Source organism: Primulina eburnea, chromosome 10 (assembly GCF_022965805.1).
Source record: "Primulina eburnea isolate SZY01 chromosome 10, ASM2296580v1, whole genome shotgun sequence".
Taxonomy (NCBI): domain Eukaryota; kingdom Viridiplantae; phylum Streptophyta; class Magnoliopsida; order Lamiales; family Gesneriaceae; genus Primulina; species Primulina eburnea.
In genome coordinates this window covers 36,310,391-36,327,802 of record NC_133110.1, presented here as the reverse complement: position 1 = coordinate 36,327,802, position 17,412 = coordinate 36,310,391, and the positions used below count along the sequence as shown (strand labels likewise).

The window sequence follows — 17,412 nt, the reverse complement described above, 5'->3', positions numbered from 1 at the left end:
AATATCATAGATAATATATTTTTAATTATAAAAAATTTTAAATGTATATATAAATAATAAAAAAGATATATTTATTCAAATTTGAAATCTAAATATAAATATAATATGCATATATATGTATTATATATTTACCAAAGTCTAAAAACTATATACATATATTTAAAATACTAATTATAATTTATACTTTTTAAAAAATAATAACAATAAATTAAATAAATTCTATTATTACGAATGTTTATTTTTTTTAACAAATTTCAAATTTCATAATTATGTATATATATATAACAAAATATTAAATTTAAGATTTTTAAAAATAATTTTTCAAATAAAAAATAATAAAAATCCTGAAAACTTGTTCAACGGGTTATGAAAATCTTGTTCAACACGTTATGCCAGTTCAACCCCTTTTGACTGATTTGAGTACTAAAATTATTTTTTAGGTGCATCAGACCATACCCGTAACCGGTTCTCCGTTGAACCGGATCGGCCGGTTTTGAAAACACTGATTTAAAATAGTCTCATTTTAGCTATGTGAATTGTGGTACGTAGCATTATCCTCAAAGTAATCTTCAAAATTATTGAAAAAATAAACTGAAAACTAAATTAAATAATTATTATATAAGAGAAAATGTATTGCATGCACTTATAATTTAAGTAGATTTATAAAATCGTATGGTACACTAAAATTTAATAAATGTACATATGTCTAGAATCACTAATATAACACTCACACAACATTGATTACAAAACTAAAAAAATAAAATTGTACTCTTTTTGCAAAAATAGCGAGGTCTTTTAATTTTGTCTATTTTGTGTTTGTGTTATAATTATTCAAATTTGACTTTTGGTCTGGTAAATTAGATTTTCTTTTAATTTTGGGTATTTTCTGGTTAGAAGCTGAAATATTATAAAAGATGTTGACGTGATATCGAGAATACTGACATGTCAACACCACGTCAAATTCCGTAAAAAGAACTCAAACCAAGGAACAACGTAATTCACATTACCAAAATTCAAATTTGAATGTTTACAGAATCAATACACAAAATAAGAAAAGTAAAAAGACCACTTTTAAAATTATCCCAAAGGTTTTTCTAAGTAATTAATTAAACGTCACCCCCTATTCCCCTAACAAGTTCCCAACATCAACTCCATCCAAATCAAAACCCTCCAAAGAAGTTGAATTCTTCATCACCATTCCCTTCACAACTTCCGAAACCTTACTGCCCGCAAACATGGCACCCGTAATACGCACAAGCCCAGGATTCTGGCTGTTCAGCACAGAAAAAGCCGTAGCAGTCTCGAAACCAGCATTGAAACAATAGTGCAGCAGCCCTCTTGGAAAGACGAACACATCACCTTCTTTCAAACCCTTTTGAAAAACCCGATCACTCGAGTCCAAGAATCCGGCCACCACGACTCCGCTTCTCACATACATCATCTCCGAAGCCCTCGGGTGAGCATGTGGCATCAGTGTTCCATCCACTTCTATGTCGACTCGTGCTGTTGATAGGCCGAGGGTGTTGAGTCCTGGAAACTCTGCTGCTGTGGCCATGATCATCGACGAACCGTAGAAGTTGTCCGTGTCGCCGGGTTCGTTCAGCAACGAGGATTTGAAATCCGAGGGTGTTATGTCTGATGGGTTCTTGCATGGAAGTCCGTTAATGAAGACTTTTTCGTTCGAGAGGTTGGTCGGACATATGTCGTAAAGATTATCAGCATCACCTGCGAAGCTATATTGGATGAAAATTGGAAGACATGTTAGAAATGAAATGGCAGTACTTGGAATGGAGAGTTTCATTGGTTTGAAGTTTGACTTTTGATTGAAAGTATATATTTTAAGGGATTCTAGGAGTATATTGGTGTATATATATATATAGAAAAATAAAATTAAGTTCTTGAACTTGGAGTTTAATTCACTTCTTTATTGTTTTAGACGTTGCTTAGCAGTGAAAATGATGGTTGCTTGGAAGGAAGTTCGACACTTGGCCTTACGTTCATCTATGTTACATCTGGATAAACTCTCCCAATGCATTCAAATTTTTGTATAATATGTGTGTAGGGAATTTAAGAGAAGTGATATATAAGAAGCTGTAATCAAAGAGTGGAAAGATGTTATTTTTGACATTGATTTTGATCATGTACTGTTGAAGTATAGTACACTAGTTGTGATACTCCATTAAATGTTAAAGCTTCTAGGAAGCACTTCTTATATTCTAGATTGATGAAATTGTTGTTTGAGAATGTCAGCTTATGTAGTTTTTAACCACAAGTTAGAAGCAAATTAAAATTGTTTAAAATATTCTACCGTTATTTTAAATTTTTATAAATATTTTTGGAGAGAATCTGGGGTCAGTCCGAAATTGTCTCAATAATAGGACAAATTGTTTTTCATCATTTCCATTCCTTGTTCACTTTCTTGGCATTTTTCTTAAATAAAGCTCGAATATATATATACTCCTGCAGATGCTAGAGATCGAGAAGGGTGCCAGGGATATATTCCAATTATCAGATCCAATCGGAAATTAGTTGCTTCCGCTAATGGGGGAATAGAAAATCCATCTAGTTTGGTTTTCAATTCAGGATGGCATCAATCAGGCACAACTTACCTCTGAAAGATTCAATTATCCTTCTCTATCTGGGCCAAAGAATGATGATGACATTGCTTTTATGAGTGCAAGTTTCACTGGTTGGGGGAATCCACATAAAAGATGATTGTTATTTCCTCTTCTAGCTATTTCAGATGTGATATTTGTTGGCTCAGATTCTTGAATTGGGGCAACTCATAAAGTCTGAACAGATCACATCTGAAGAACTAGCTGCGATATTTTTGCGTAGATTGAAGAGTTATTACTGTAAGAAAATTGTGACCAGTAAAATAAACGTGTTGAAAATGACAACGGTCATTGCCAATAATTGTTGAAAAAATTTGTACACGGCACCCTCAAATTTTGAAAATTGAGATGCGTATGCAAATTTGGTTTGAATCTCGAGCTCCCAAAACACTCGGTGATGGTATGAGTGTGCCTATAAATAGCATTGAGGTCCCTAAACATACAATCTCATACAGAAAATACATCATCTAAAGGAGTGTTGAAGTGTTTAGAAGGCTTCAATCGAAAAGAAATCAGAAAGCTTCAACAAATTTTCAATGGCCGGAGGTAACACTCGATTCAAGCTTCTGCATATTATATCATGTTTATATATACGTAAAAATATGATTTTTGAGAAAATCACTAATATTTGGTATCATAGTAACGATACCTCTGCCTTGAAAATTTTGCTTCTGGGAAATTACGTAAGAAGTTTGAAGATCAGATAAAATAACTTACCTTAGATAATTGTGTTCTCGATCGGAGTTTGAATTTCTTCATTGAATATTAAAAAATAAGATTTTTTTTTGGAGCGAAATATTTTCGGTGAAGTGCTACTGGTTTTTCTGCAACTGGAGAAATCTTGAAGAAGTCGGAGTTTGAATTTCTTCATTGAATATTAAAAAATAAGATTATCTGTTTCAATTAACCATCTGTATTGCTGCAGGTATGGTCACTTTCTCAACCTTCATGATATCTCAACCTTCATGATATTCAATTTTTCCATTTTTACTTAATTTTATTTATTTATTATTATTATTTTATAAAAATAAGTAAAAATTGACTTTATTTACATCTTTAATTTTGTGGGTTTCGAATTTTAATAATTCAACACATCACCTGCACGTTATTGCAATAGAATTATTGAATTCAAGACTTTCAATTCATTTTCAATTTACAATCATTTTTATACTACTTTTGAATATTTAAAATTTCTCATTTCATTTCAGATTCATAAACTTTATTTAATTTCAAGATTTCAAAGAACTTCAATGTGCGACCGAGAATAAAATTCTCCTACCATATTCAGATGAAATTCTCGTTTAAATTTTTTAATATTATTATATCAGACTTTCAAACTTGAAGGCTTTTACGCAAAACTTTCATAAATATTTTTTTTTAATTTCATGATATCAAATTTTTAGAAAATAAAAACAAATATTTTTAAAACAGAGATATCACGAGTCTAGTAGTCAAGACAATCATGTATTTGCTTTCCATCCATTTTCCGTCCATCACCAACAATGAACTTACGATAACAAAATCTATAGGTACTTCAGGGAATATTTCACCCTACCTCATGGGGTACTGCCTCCATGAGAAGATCAAAGGCCCAGTTTTAACCACATATATATGGGGTCCACCAATTCATATGCGAGGTCCATCAAATTCTTCAAAATCAACGGCCCAGATCCTGTGGGGCACTGCCCCACAAGTAGCATCCACCTTTCAGTAGTTCAAAAACTCCAGTCAAAATGTGTCAGAATGGTTCCAATAATCCAAATTATATATTAAATACTGGATTTGAATAATCCAAATCATTTTATCTGTGTCTTTCAAAATCTAATAAAATAAATTTTTCTAAGGCAAAAACTTGTGTGAGACTGGTCTCATGGGTCGAATTTGTGAGACGAATCTCTTATTTGGGTTATCTATGAAAAAAATATAATTTTTTATGCTAAGAGTATTACCTTTTATTGTGAATATGGGTAGGGTTAACCGTCTCACAGATTAGTATCCGTGAGACGATCTCACATGAGACCTATTCATTTTCTAATTACTCAATTAAGATATAATCATGTTATTATAACCGCAATCATGTGACAAATTATGTCAAAAAAATGTATATATACCGCATAAATCTTGAGAAATTTTGGAGAAGATATTTATTTTTCATTTTTGAAAGTAATGTAGTAATTGATTGATGGTATTATAATGATTTGATTTTCCTTAAAATGATAAAAGGACAGAATACGAGGTAAAAAGTGTGTTTCCTGGTTTAGGCTAAAATCTAATCTCCTTTTTGCACATTCAACTGTTTGCTTTTTCTAAAATCTGTATATTTCCACTGCAAGTCGAAAACATTTTATACCACATTGAAATATATACATACATATATATATATACTAAGTATGTGAGCGTTAGAATAAATAATTTAGCGGTCTCGGTGTCACATAAATAAAAATTACAAAAACTTGTGTGAGACGGTCTCACGGATCGTATTTGTGAGACGGATCTCTTATTTGGGTCACTCATGAAAAAATATTACTTTTTATGCTAAAAATATTACTTTTTATTGTAAATATGGATAAGATTGACCCGTCTGACAGATTATAATCCGTAAGACGGTATCACATGAGACACACTCATTAAAAATTACAAAAATTGTCATATTTTGATTATTATTTCACCTTTATAAAGCACATAACGTATACAAAACGACACTAGTTTTTTTTTACTATATATAACTAACTTAGTATCTTGATATACTCATTTTCTTACTCACAATTTATCCTTTGTTATTTTCAAATTACAATATTGAGTAGGTTTCTGTGAAGACGGTCAACCCTATTGATAATCATAATAAAAAAAATATTTTTAAAATAAAAAATAATATTTTTTCACGGATGATCCAAATAAGAGATTCGTCTCACAAAATACGATCCGTAAAATCATCTCACATAAGTTTTTGACTACAATATTATCTTTTCTCACGAACAAATTAAATCATTATTTATGTGTATGTTATATTGAGCTTTTTAAGAAAGTAAATCATCTTAAATTTTTTGAAAATGTAATATATATCTTATCGATAGAAATACCTACCGTACCCACCGGCGGTCCGGCACACAGGAAACACAGGCTGACATGGCAAAACAACAACCAACGCCACGTATCGGATCCTCATTGGCCCTTTTGCTGAGCTAGCGTTCTCGAGTCGTCACAACCCAACCACCTAAATGAATCTCCTGTCTCTCTCATCAAAGTACAGTTCCAGATTTTGAAATTAAAAATAAAAATTTTAATAAAGATTTTATATGTAAATAATTAATATATGAATTAAAGATTTTATCAATTATTTGATCGTTAACAATAATACTAAAAATCTCGGAGAAAATAAAGATTTTATACGTAAATAATTATTTATATAAATTAAAAAGTTTATCTTTAATTTTGATTGTTAATAATATTCATTACTAGTTAGAAAGATTCATGGAGGAGTTAAAGATTATCCAAAGATTTTGGAGGCAGGAAAAGAAAATTCAATATACGGATGTGGCAATCAAGTAAATTTATACTAAAAAGAGGTTCTTTTCAGTTCTTGCTGCTGTCCTCGATTTCAGCTATTAATGCCGTTCACGTCTATTTTCTCTGTATTTTCCGATCCGCCGTCCACAAACGGAGCTTTCTCTCACGGACAGGGCATCTCAATTTTCGTTCCTCTCCCGATAAAGCATCGAAAAAAGGTTTTTTTTTTTTGGAAATTTGATGAAGTATTGATTGGATTTTGATGCATTCGTTGTAGCAGAACAGCATTGGAGCGGTTCGATCTTCTGTGCATCAACCAATCTCCCTGAGCCTCGGTCAGCATCGAATTTTCTGCTTTTTTGGGTGAATTCTCCGGATTTTTGTTTCCTTGACCTGTTTATGATTTGCATGTAATTGGATTGAGTTAATTGAGTGAGATTTGTGATCTTTTTTGTTTGGTGTGTAGTTTGTGTTGATCGTTGGTGTTTGAGTGTGATCTCTGCCTTTCGATGTAAATTTGTGTGGATATATGACTGCATGTGCTTTTAGATTTTTGTTTGTGGTTTTGCCTTGTTTCGTGTGTTTTTTTGTTAAATTGAATTGAATATTTGTGTGCTTGAAAACGGTGGCCTTCGAGTCTTTGTAAACTGATAGCTATATGATTCCTTTTGGTAAAATAGATCAGGTTTGAGTCAGCCTGAAGAATGTGGTGATTTTTATGTATCTTGTGTAGAACGGCACCTTTTTCTGTATTTTTCTTATGCAGATGGATAGCTTGTTCGAAAAAGAACCTATAAATTTTTTTCTATTTTTTACGACTTTTTTTATTAAGTTGATCAAAATTCTTCTTTTAGCCGATAACTCAGCCAAAGATGTGATTTTTAGCCGTTATATCGGCCAAAGATACGAATTTTACGAAACTATTACATTTGGCGTTGTTTAATAATGAAGGTTTGATCTATTTCCCACTTTTTTCTCTTTTTTTAGCGCAACGGTTAAATGTCTGGTTGTACACTATTGTGAATCTTAGATTGTTTGCTTAGAGTTGGAAGGGATTATTTAGATGGATTTAGCAATTAAAGATGCTACTGTTGAAATTCTTTGTGCTTAAATTTCTGAGATGCGGAAAGATAAAGTTTTTTAATTGTGCTGATAGCACGGTGAATATCGTTTTATTCATCTCGTGTTCTGAAATGTGTATGATTTGGTTTTGTTGTCGGCTATAAAATGATTTTGGTGCTCACCTTTGGTTAATGGTTGTGTTATTGCAGACTTCTTTGCTGAAATGGCGTCGGCAACTGGATGGTTGAGGGGAAGAGTTAAAGCTGTTCCGTCTGGAGACAGCTTGGTAATAATGGGAAACTCCAAGGCTGAAATTCCCCAAGAAAAGAGTATCACTTTGTCATCGTTAATGGCTCCAAAGTTGGTACGCTCAGATTATACGGAAATCTTCATATTTATTCTTAGTCGCAGAAAATCATATTTCCTGCCAACCTGGCTATCAGATTTTAATGCTTGTGGTAAAGGTTCTATATTCTCTCCATTTGTCCTTTTGGGGGATTACGAAAGAAAATTTGTTGGTTCTTTTGACATCCATGCATGAACATTTGTTTATGAATAATAAAATTGTGTGTCCTGTTGTCTCGGCTTAGTGGATCCATAAATTAGAGATGAACTCCACTCGCTATTTGTGAACCGGTGCAACTTGGTTATATTAGTGAGCCAATAAATTTAGACGGTAAGTGTACCTCATGGTTGTATGGACTCTCTCTTGCAATTTGTATTAAGAGGGTTTCATATTTGTAGCTATCTTTGGATTTTTGGTTTTGCGACTTGTGTCTTTAGTTTAATGTGGGTTGTACATTTGAATGAGCTTTTATTTTACACTTTTATTGGGCCATCAGTTCTATTTTCTGTTTATAGAGCGCACCACATAGAGGTGGTATCGACGAGCCTTTTGCATGGGACAGCAGAGAATTTCTGAGGAAGCTTAGTATTGGAAAAGTATGATATACTTTAACTTTTGTGTGTGTGAAGAAGTACTAATCATTTGGACCTAATTTTGTAGTCTCTTGGAAAGAGATGACCCACATTTATTTGGTCTTTATGCCGGACAGGAAGTCACTTTCAAAGTGGATTACACTGTTCCATCCATAAACCGGGAGTTCGGCACCGTTGTTCTTGGAGACAAAAATGTGGCTTTAGTCGTCGTAGCTGCAGGCTGGGCGAAGGTTTTTCTTTTTCTTTTTCCTCAATTTTCTAGCCTTTCTCTTTGGTTTAAGCCTTGTGTTCTGTTATTTGGTTCCTTTGCAGGTTAAAGATGTAGGTCAACAGAAAGGAGAAGCCAGTCCTTATTTAACAGAGTTGCTTCGGCTTGAAGACCAAGCCAAACAGCAAGGTGTGGGTCGCTGGAGCAGGGTATGTCTTAATTTTCTGTTTGAAGATTAGTTTATTGAATGCTAACATTGAATTACCTTTTTACGTGGATGAATTTTGATGCTGCTTCTTCAGGTTGTTTCTGATTTTGTTATAAAATGTTTTGGCCTCATTGCTGCATTCAGGTACCGGGTGCTGCTGAGGCTTCCATTAGGAACTTGCCGCCATCAGCCATGAGCGATCCTGGCAGTTTTGATGCTGTGGCTCTCTTGGCCGCGAATAGAGGTAGTCCTTTGGAGGCTATCGTGGACCACGTCCGTGATGGAAGCACACTTCGTGTACATTTGCTTCCAGAATATCAGTATGTCCAAGTGTTTGTTGCTGGGATCCAGGTATTGAACCTGACTGAACGGTCATACAAGATCAAATTTTCAGTCCATCTTTTTTCCTTTCTTGGTTTCCAGATGTTGATTCTCCCAAGTGCAATTTTCAATTAGGCGCCATCTGCAGGTAGGAGGGCTGCATCAGAAACTGCCATTGTAACTGACACAGCCTCGATTGAACAAAATGGAGGTTCAGTGGCGGAATCTCCTGCCCCATTAACATCTGCGAGGAGAATTGCTGCCTCTTCAGCATCCATGGTTGAAGTTCCTCCAGATCCCTTTGGTAGAGAAGCAAAGCATTTTACTGAGACTCGTGTGTTGCATAGAGATGTGAGTATTGCTTAGGTATCATTGAGATTTTTCAGTTTAATCTATTAAAAAATGTAACTATCATGTATTTGTCATATTGTTGTTACAGGTCCGGGTTGTATTGGAGGGTGTTGACAAATTTAGCAATTTAACTGGTTCGGTATATTATCCTGGTGATGAATCAGCCAAAGACTTGGCATTGGAGCTTGTTGAAAATGTAAGATGAAAAACTTATTACCCTTTTTTCAAAAAACGATGTGTTGGATTAGATTGAGAACCTGTTTGAGCTCCAACTCTCTTGACGTTTTATGTAGAGCACAAAGGGAGAATTTGATGCTTGAAACAAGCTTCTGAACCAGTGAATCAATATAAATTCGAGCATACTCTTTGGTCTATTTTTTTTTAAGTTACTGGTTGAAAGATATTTGTACCAGATTGATCCCTAATTAGATAGTATTTGAAACAAAAATATAAAAAAAAATGGCATTGGAGGTTGTTGAAAATGTAAGATGAAAAACTTAATACCCTTTTTTGAAAAAGCGATGTATTGGATTAGATTATGATGCCTGAAACAAGAGTTTGAACCAGTGGATCAATATAATATTCGAGCTTACTCTTTAGTCTATTTTTTAAGCTATTGGTTGAAAGATATTTGTACCAAATTGATCCCTAATTGAGACATTAGCTTGAAATAAAACTATAAAAAAGTTGATTAGGGTGCACAAGATTGCATTCTGCTTGTAATGACAATCTGGTGTCAGATTGCTGTTCTCATCATAAATATGGTGAATCAGAATGGAGTATGTGTGGTCACTTGACACAGTCTAAATTCCCACTTGCACTATGAACATTTTCTGATATTCAATCTGCAACAGTTAGCGTCTTGATCTATATCGCTCTGAAGACTTATTCCTCAGAATTTCCTGTTATGATGTTACAGGGTTTAGCTAAATATGTGGAATGGAGCGCAAGCTTATTGGAAGATGATGCTAGAAGGAGATTGAAGAATGCTGAGCTTCAGGCAAAGAAGTCCCGGTTAAGAATGTGGACTAACTATGTTCCCCCTTTGTCGAACTCAAAGGCCATTAATGACCAAAACTTTACAGGAAAAGTAAGTCACTCCAGGTGTTGATACCATTCACCTCTATTTTTTTTTTGTTTCTGCCCTTTTTTTCACAGAAACTTAGTTTTGATCTTATGCAGGTTATTGAAGTTGTAAGTGGGGATTGTATCGTTGTTGTTGATGACTCATTGCCATTGGGAGATCCATCTGCTGAGCGACGAGTCAATCTCTCAAGCATAAGGGGTCCTAAAATGGGCAATCCTCGGAAAGATCAAAAACCTGATCCCTATGCTCGTGATGCTAAGGAATTTCTGAGAACACGCTTAATTGGCCGTCAAGTATGGTTTTTGACTTTTGATGCATTATTTTATGTACCATATTTGTATTATAATATTGGCTCTCTTTTCAGGTGCATGTTTCGATGGAGTATTCTAGGAAGGTTAGTTTGGTAGATGGGACTGCTGCTGCTTCATCCGGAGCAGCTGAAACGAGAGTGATGGATTTTGGATCTGTCTTCCTTCCATCCAAAGATGGGATTGAGGCCGCAGCTGGAACAAGCAGTCAACAGGCTGGGACAAATATTGCTGAGCTACTAGTGGCTCGTGGTTTTGCCACAGTTGTCAGGCACCGTGATTTTGAGGAGAGATCTAATCATTATGATGCCCTTCTTTCTGCCGAATCTCGTGCAATTTCTGGGAAGAAGGGTATGCATTCTGCCAAAGAGCCTCCCGTGAGGCATGTAACTGACCTGCTAACGGTTAGTATTTTGCCATATAGAGTTGCTGATACTATTTTGTGTTAAAAAAAATTTTGTTGTGTTTATATTAATTAAATTACTGAGACAAGTGCTTTTCTGTCCTTGTGTTTGAAATTGTCTCAGGCTTCTGCCAAGAAAGCGAAAGACTTCTTGCCATCTTTGCAACGTAGTGGGAGGATGACTGCTGTTGTCGAATATGTTCTCAGTGGCCATCGATTTAAAATCGATATTCCCAAAGCAACCTGCAGCATTGCTTTCTCATTATCTGGGGTTAGATGTCCTGGTCGTGGAGAGTCTTATTCTGAGGAAGCTATTTCATTTATGAGGAGGAGAATAATGCAGAGGGATGTTGAGGTAGTGTTGTCCTTTTCTCGTTAGATTCCTGGATTATGCTTTCATACCTTACCGTGTTTTATATTCTCTGGCACTAGATTGAAGTAGAAAATGTTGATAAAACCGGAACTTTCTTGGGAACCCTATGGGAGTCCAGAACCAATATGTCTATACCCGCTGAACTGATTCTCTATGGCAGTTTCTAATAACCATATGTTGACCTGAAATTTTTTATTTAGTCCCAGATACATGGGGTATTTAAGTAGATTGAAGTTATAAATATACCCCCCTTGTTCACCCTGAAAATTATAAATTTGTTACTGTTTCTTTTCTATTTTTCTAACACGTTATTTAAAATTTGAAGATTGTGAACACTCCTCGAGGTGCTGTTGAATCTGCAAATGACAAGTTTGAGGTGTTCTACATTGATTATGGAAATCAAGAAATCGTCCCCTACAGTCATTTGCGTCCTCTTGATCCATCAGTATCCTCTGCCCCAGGCGTCGCTCAGCTTTGCAGCTTGGCATTTGTCAAAGTTCCTAGCTTGGAGGATGACTATGGCCAAGAAGCGGCCGTTCGTTCGTTTGAGCGAACACCTATTAAGTGCACCAAAAGAATTTAGGGCCCTGATAGAAGAAAGGGACGCATCGGGTGGAAAAGTGAGAGGACAAGGAACTGGGACTATATTTATGGTTACATCGATCGACACAGAAGCTGACACAGAAGCTGAGATCAGCATAAACGCTATCATGCTGCAGGTTCGACTGACTCCTCTTTCTAGAATCATTTTTCTTAAGTTCTGCTTATCTTTATGCTCTAACATTTTGAATGATCGATCATCTATTTTCTTAAATTCTCTTTCAAGTTCGTGCTGCGAATCTTTTTTTCACGTGCTCGACTTATTTAGAACAGGAAGAGTTTTATTAGTTAGGTTGTACTCTAGTCATGACCAAATTCCTGAACTTCTCAGGAGGGACTTGCTAGGTTGGAGAAGAGGCGTAGATGGGAACCCAAGGACAGACAAGAGATGTTGGATGCATTGGAAAAATACCAGGAAGAAGCACGTGAGAAGAGACTCGCGATGTGGGAGTACGGAGATATTGCATCCGACGATGAGGATACAGCACCACCTGCCCGCAAAGCTGCCGGAAAGCGGTGAACACTTGCTTTTCTCAGCCTGTACCCATATTAATGCGTCTCGGTATGAATCTAAATCTTGACACAGGCAGATGACAAGTTATATAGAGAAGTTTAAAGTTCTATAAGTCCACCGGTAATGACTATTGGTTGGTAGTTGAGAAGAATTTTGTTTTCTTGATTCGTATTTTTTCAAGTTTAGACTCTTAATAAGGTTTGACCTCCAACTTGCCTCATGTTAATTATCAGAGATGACAATAGATCGGATTTGAATAGAATTTAATATACTTCGTCCTAATCCTCATGCTTATAGATGACAGTTGGCTGGATTTGGGTACAATTCCATATTCTCTTTTCAAATCTTCAATTTTCATTTATTATGTTCATCATCGTTCTCATCATATATTCAATTTCATCTACATCTTCATACTTGTTGGAGGATCGAATATTCATATTCTACCCAAATATCTTATTATCTTCTATAGTTGAATTTTCTCAATTTTGAATTATTTTGAGTAAATTATGGATATTTATTTAATAACTGTAAGAAAAAAAAATTTAAATATTAGCAATTAAAAATTAAAAAAATAACAAAATAATAGAAATAATTTATTTTCACGTAGTTATCTTACAAAAACACATCAATTTTATAATAATCTTTTTATTTCATTCAACAAATATATGTGTGTGTGTTTGTATTAATTTAATCGGGTATTTGGATAAAGTATAAGTAAGAATTTTTAAGAATGGCTTTGATCCTCATATTTGATTATTTATTTATTTAATCAAAAAAAATATTCTCCATTTGGATCAGGTATCGGATTATACGTCGAGTTCAAAAGAAATTGTCATGTCTATTGCTTATCATTTACAAATATGCTGCTATATTTTATTATTTATTATTATTATTATTGGAGAATTTTGAAACATAACTCTTCAAATGTATTTTATTTTAAAAAATGGCATCCATCTATTTGATAGTGTAATTTATAAGGTGTTGCATGATGTGGTTTTTCAAAGGGATTTCATTTTTTAAAAACGCTTAAAATAATACAAATGTTGATAGGTATTAAAAAGCATTTTTCTTCATACTCAGTGAGCTCGAACTCCATACTAGAATTTTTACAGCAACAAGATGAGTCAGTTGATTAAGCTTAGTGGGTTCCTGAATTTTTCGATTCAGCTTGCAAGTGTGAGTAGAGACATTAAGTAAAACTTGTTCATCAAAATTTCCTTGATTTGAAAGCCAATCCACGTAGAAGTATGAAAACACCACCACATCCCAATAAATGTTCTCTTATACACTGTCATACAAAACCCAACAAAGGAAAAAAAAAACAAGTGATCTAGCAATGGATGGCAGTGCATTTTTACTCCGGTTCCCTAATTTCGGGGGATGATAACTGAAATCGTCAAAGCCATTTATCTGGCTTCCTAATTGTCACGCCTATTGTTCCTTCGCCGAGGTGCAGTAGATGCAGAGGCATCCTCATTCTGCTCGTCCTTCTCCTCCGAGATCCCTTGATCGTTCGAAGTTTCTGCAGCAGCGACTGTCGTCTTCTCAGCCTCTGTACTTGCTTTAGCCTAAACAATCAATTCATACACAATAGAATAATATATTAGTAATTAGTAATAATAAAAAGCAGATGGGAAGCAAAACAAATTGTTAATGGCGTCAACCCACAGGCTTCTTTCCACCAAAGATGAGATTCAACAAAACTGTGAAGATGATGACAACAAGGGAGACGAGAATTCCAATCGTGAGGTATGGTTGTTTCTCGGCCTTCTCAAGCAGGTCCTGCATAGATAAAAGACTAGTCTTAGAAATTTGAAGTCTGCCGGAGGGAACTAAAACCCAAGAAATAGGGCAACTTACCAATACTTTGACTTTGTGCTCACCCAAGAAGGGAAGGTCTGCAGCTTTGTAAAGGAAATCAAACACAATTTTCTGAAACAATTTACCAGTAGAACGCTCGGTTTAAAACCAGCATACAGGTGAAAGAAAATGTTAAAAAGGGTAGGAAAACACAGTAAGATTCCATAATTACCTGGACCCCCTTAAGCCCATCTGAACTAGGTTCCTCGGTCTTTTGTTTCTCTTTCTCTATGTCAAATTTCGGTTTCCATGCTGTTTCTCGGTACAATTGTGCAACTTTTTCATCGGAGGCTATCAGAATATTGTCAAACAATATACCATCTTGCATTGTCCAAATCTCAATGCCAATTGCTGCAATTGGATCAAAGTTTGGTTTGTCCACTTCGAAGTACTCCGGATTTCCAATTAGCTGAGCCTTCCAAATACCCTTGTAGTTAGGGTTCTCAATGAGCGGAGGTTGCCACTTTCCTTTGTAAGCAGGATTCCTCTTCATCGGCCTCTTCCACTCCCCACATCCAGGAGCCTCTGCACATTTGGGATTGTCAATTTTTGGTGCCTCCCATTCACCATCCTCTTCATCATCCCAATCTTCTGGTTTTGTAGCTTCAGGATCATCAACCTCTTCAGGTTCATCATCCAACCAACCTTCAGGCTTCTCAGCTTCTTCATCTTCAATTTCCATTGGAGCATCCTCATCCCAGTCCACAGGTTTAGTGGCTTCTGGGTCAGGGATTTTCGCCCTCTCATCCCAATCTTCAGGTTTCCTGTCATCAGGATCTGAGATAGTCTTTGGCGGGATAATTGATGGTTCAAAGTCTTCCTCCGAAAGGAAGTTAGCTTTCTTCTTTTCTTCCCCATCAATCAAGATCTTCAGCTCGTTATCTGGTTTCAAGATGGCAGTGTAAACATGGGTCAATTTGTCTGATGGCACTGATGGTGGATACTTGAGATGATGTTCAACATATTTTCCAGTCTTGGGGTTTTCATGCTTCAAAATGAAGTGAACCTTATTGGTGGCTCCACATTTGTCAGGACCGAACATTATTGTGTACGGTGACTCATTGTCAAAATTCTTCGGAATCCATCCAGCATCTTGAGGGCGGAGGTATTTAATATAAGCACCTCCACATTCTAGGCCTTCCTGTAGGCGAACCTCAAACTGAAGGACAACTGTTTCATCCTTGAGTTCAACAGGTTCGTCAAGTACTTTCACTATGGCATGTTTCTTGGCCTTATCGCTGACAAGAAGCCCATAATCATCATGTCCCTCACTCTTGGAATGTTTCCACACACCTGAGAACACATCATAGGCGTGATTTTCCTCAAAAACTTGAGTTGAGAAAATGTCAGTCATTTCAGAAATCAAGAACCGGATATACATCCATTTTTCGAAAAAATAACCAATTAGACAATAAAAAACATGTGGCTTGGTAGGCAAATAACAAGGATATAAAGAAGAACCCTCAACAAACTTCAACGACACCACAATTTAAATCAAACGAAAACTGTATCTCCAGAAATTAGACGAAACACTTAACCAAATAAGTTCTCCTAGAGTAGACAGAACAAGGAAAAGCATTATATTTTGTTTTTAAAAAACGATGTTTGAATGGAGATATCAAGAAACCCAAAGCCGGTAAATGTGAGTTTAGAGTTCAAGTTTCAGCTTCTTTTACAAAAGAAAAGGCATATTTTAATGTGAACAATGCTTGATAAATTAGGTAATAAATTTTTTAAGCTTCGGCATCCATCCATGGTCAGCGGTAGAAATATTAAAAGGATGTTCTACCAAATGCACACAACTTGCTTTCATTTCCCCACACTTCTATGAAAATTCTGAATAGTTTACACAGTTAATATAAATAGCCCTCGTCGATCTTTTCCGAACTGCAAATTAAATGCACAAACAATTTCTAAATCAGATAACAAGGCAAACTACTAAAAGTACACAAAGAGAGGCGAAATTCCCAAGCACGAAAACCACTGAAGATATAATATGGGCTTTAATCTCCATTCTCCATATCCAAACAAAAAATTTGAACCAATCAATAAATGCATAAACAATTTCTAAATCAGATAACAAGGCAAACTACTAAAAATACACAGAGAGGCGAAATTCCCAAGCACGAAAACCACTGAAGATATAATATGGGCGTCAATCTCCATATCCAAACAAAAAATTTGAACCAAACAGAACAAAACCAATCAACGAACTCATAAAACAACAGAAAAAACAAAATAAATCCACAGCAGATCCGATAAATTCTTACCGTTGTAACCCTCCTTCTCAGAAACCACCCATCTCCCCTCGAACTTCTCATCAAACGAATCGTAGAATTTCTGCAAAAAACCATTAGGTTCAGAAGCTAAAACAGATATAATAAAAAGTACCCTAAACAAAACAACAGCAAAAAAAAACAAGCATTAAAAAATTGGGCCACAACCCACCACATCATCAGAAGCTCGGAGCTGGGATACGAAGCACCCGATCGACAACAGAAACAAACATTGTATTATCCAAATCTTCCGCTTCCGATCCTCCATCATACGAGCAAAAAGCTGACACCACTCAGAAGGATTGTAAATCTGCAGCACAGATGGAATTATTCCCGGCGGATCTGGGAGTGAGGCGAGCCCAAGAATCTTCGAAAGAGGGGAAAATGGTAACTACAGAGAGTGGCTTTGCTCATTTATGTATAATTAATATATATAGAGAGATCTGGTCACCAACTGGAGTCGCGTATTTTCGACCAATGATCTTTTATGCCACGAGAAGTGGACCAATAAAAACCGGCCACGTTTCACGTTTTTTGCGCCTGTCGCCGGATCTGGGGTAGACCCGTTTATTATTATTATTTATTACTATTTATTGTTTTTTTTAATTATGACATTTTTTAAATAATTTGTTATTTACCCTGGATTTTAATACAAAATGAAATATAATATTAACATTATTTTTAAAATAATATGTATTTATATATTATATACCGATATCCGAGGGGATAGGGTCAACCCATCTCGACAGCTTGGGAGAATTAATGTCCAATATCCAGATA

At 35.4% G+C, this 17,412-nt stretch overlaps 3 protein-coding genes and 1 pseudogene across 4 annotated transcripts; 2 read left to right on the top strand and 2 right to left on the bottom strand.

The window, feature by feature from the left end:
- Window positions 1–1,035: 1,035 nt before the first annotated feature.
- LOC140803937 (germin-like protein subfamily 3 member 4) lies at window positions 1,036–1,841 on the bottom strand. Its single transcript, XM_073159781.1, has one exon. The coding sequence runs from the start codon at window positions 1,799–1,801 to the stop codon at window positions 1,121–1,123; it is 681 nt and encodes a 226-aa protein (XP_073015882.1). The 5' UTR covers window positions 1,802–1,841; the 3' UTR covers window positions 1,036–1,120.
- A 4,249-nt stretch (window positions 1,842–6,090) lies between these two features.
- On the top strand, window positions 6,091–11,521 carry LOC140803405 (ribonuclease TUDOR 2-like). The gene is made up of 13 exons (XM_073159273.1): window positions 6,091–6,340; window positions 7,394–7,548; window positions 8,046–8,126; window positions 8,240–8,353; window positions 8,436–8,540; window positions 8,684–8,890; window positions 8,996–9,211; window positions 9,300–9,407; window positions 10,131–10,301; window positions 10,394–10,591; window positions 10,663–11,010; window positions 11,150–11,364; window positions 11,442–11,521. Exons 1-12 carry the CDS (start codon window positions 6,148–6,150, stop codon window positions 11,189–11,191), a joined length of 1,938 nt encoding a protein of 645 aa, XP_073015374.1. The 5' UTR covers window positions 6,091–6,147; the 3' UTR covers window positions 11,192–11,364; window positions 11,442–11,521.
- LOC140802898 (ribonuclease TUDOR 2-like) lies at window positions 11,347–12,830 on the top strand (annotated as a pseudogene).
- Window positions 12,831–13,685: 855 nt separating this feature from the next.
- LOC140803404 (calnexin homolog) lies at window positions 13,686–17,058 on the bottom strand. Of its 2 annotated transcripts, none has more exons than XM_073159272.1 (6): window positions 16,805–17,058; window positions 16,627–16,696; window positions 14,529–15,649; window positions 14,357–14,428; window positions 14,161–14,278; window positions 13,686–14,057 (listed from the first exon to the last, which is right to left on the bottom strand). In XM_073159272.1, the coding sequence occupies exons 1-6, from the start codon at window positions 16,901–16,903 to the stop codon at window positions 13,915–13,917; spliced, it is 1,623 nt and encodes a 540-aa protein (XP_073015373.1). In that variant the 5' UTR covers window positions 16,904–17,058; the 3' UTR covers window positions 13,686–13,914. The 2 variants fall into 2 exon arrangements, with proteins under 2 accessions (XP_073015373.1, XP_073015372.1); XM_073159271.1 differs by having other exon boundaries at window positions 13,686–14,064; window positions 14,165–14,278; window positions 16,805–17,057.
- Between the last annotated feature and the right edge of the window lie 354 nt (window positions 17,059–17,412).

Coding starts and splice junctions, on each gene's coding strand:
- LOC140803404 (XM_073159271.1), bottom strand. CDS start 16,903: ATGATGGAGGATCGGAAGCGGAAGATTTGGATAATACAATGTTTGTTT. Junction 15,650..16,626: donor TGAGAAGGAGGGTTACAACG/GTAAGAATTTAT, acceptor ATGTGTTCTCAG/GTGTGTGGAAACATTCCAAG. Junction 14,429..14,528: donor ATGGGCTTAAGGGGGTCCAG/GTAATTATGGAA, acceptor AAATTGTTTCAG/AAAATTGTGTTTGATTTCCT.
- LOC140803937 (XM_073159781.1), bottom strand. CDS start 1,801: ATGAAACTCTCCATTCCAAGTACTGCCATTTCATTTCTAACATGTCTT.
- LOC140803405 (XM_073159273.1), top strand. CDS start 6,148: ATGTGGCAATCAAGTAAATTTATACTAAAAAGAGGTTCTTTTCAGTTC. Junction 10,592..10,662: donor CACGCTTAATTGGCCGTCAA/GTATGGTTTTTG, acceptor CTCTCTTTTCAG/GTGCATGTTTCGATGGAGTA. Junction 11,011..11,149: donor ATGTAACTGACCTGCTAACG/GTTAGTATTTTG, acceptor CTGCCAAGAAAG/CGAAAGACTTCTTGCCATCT.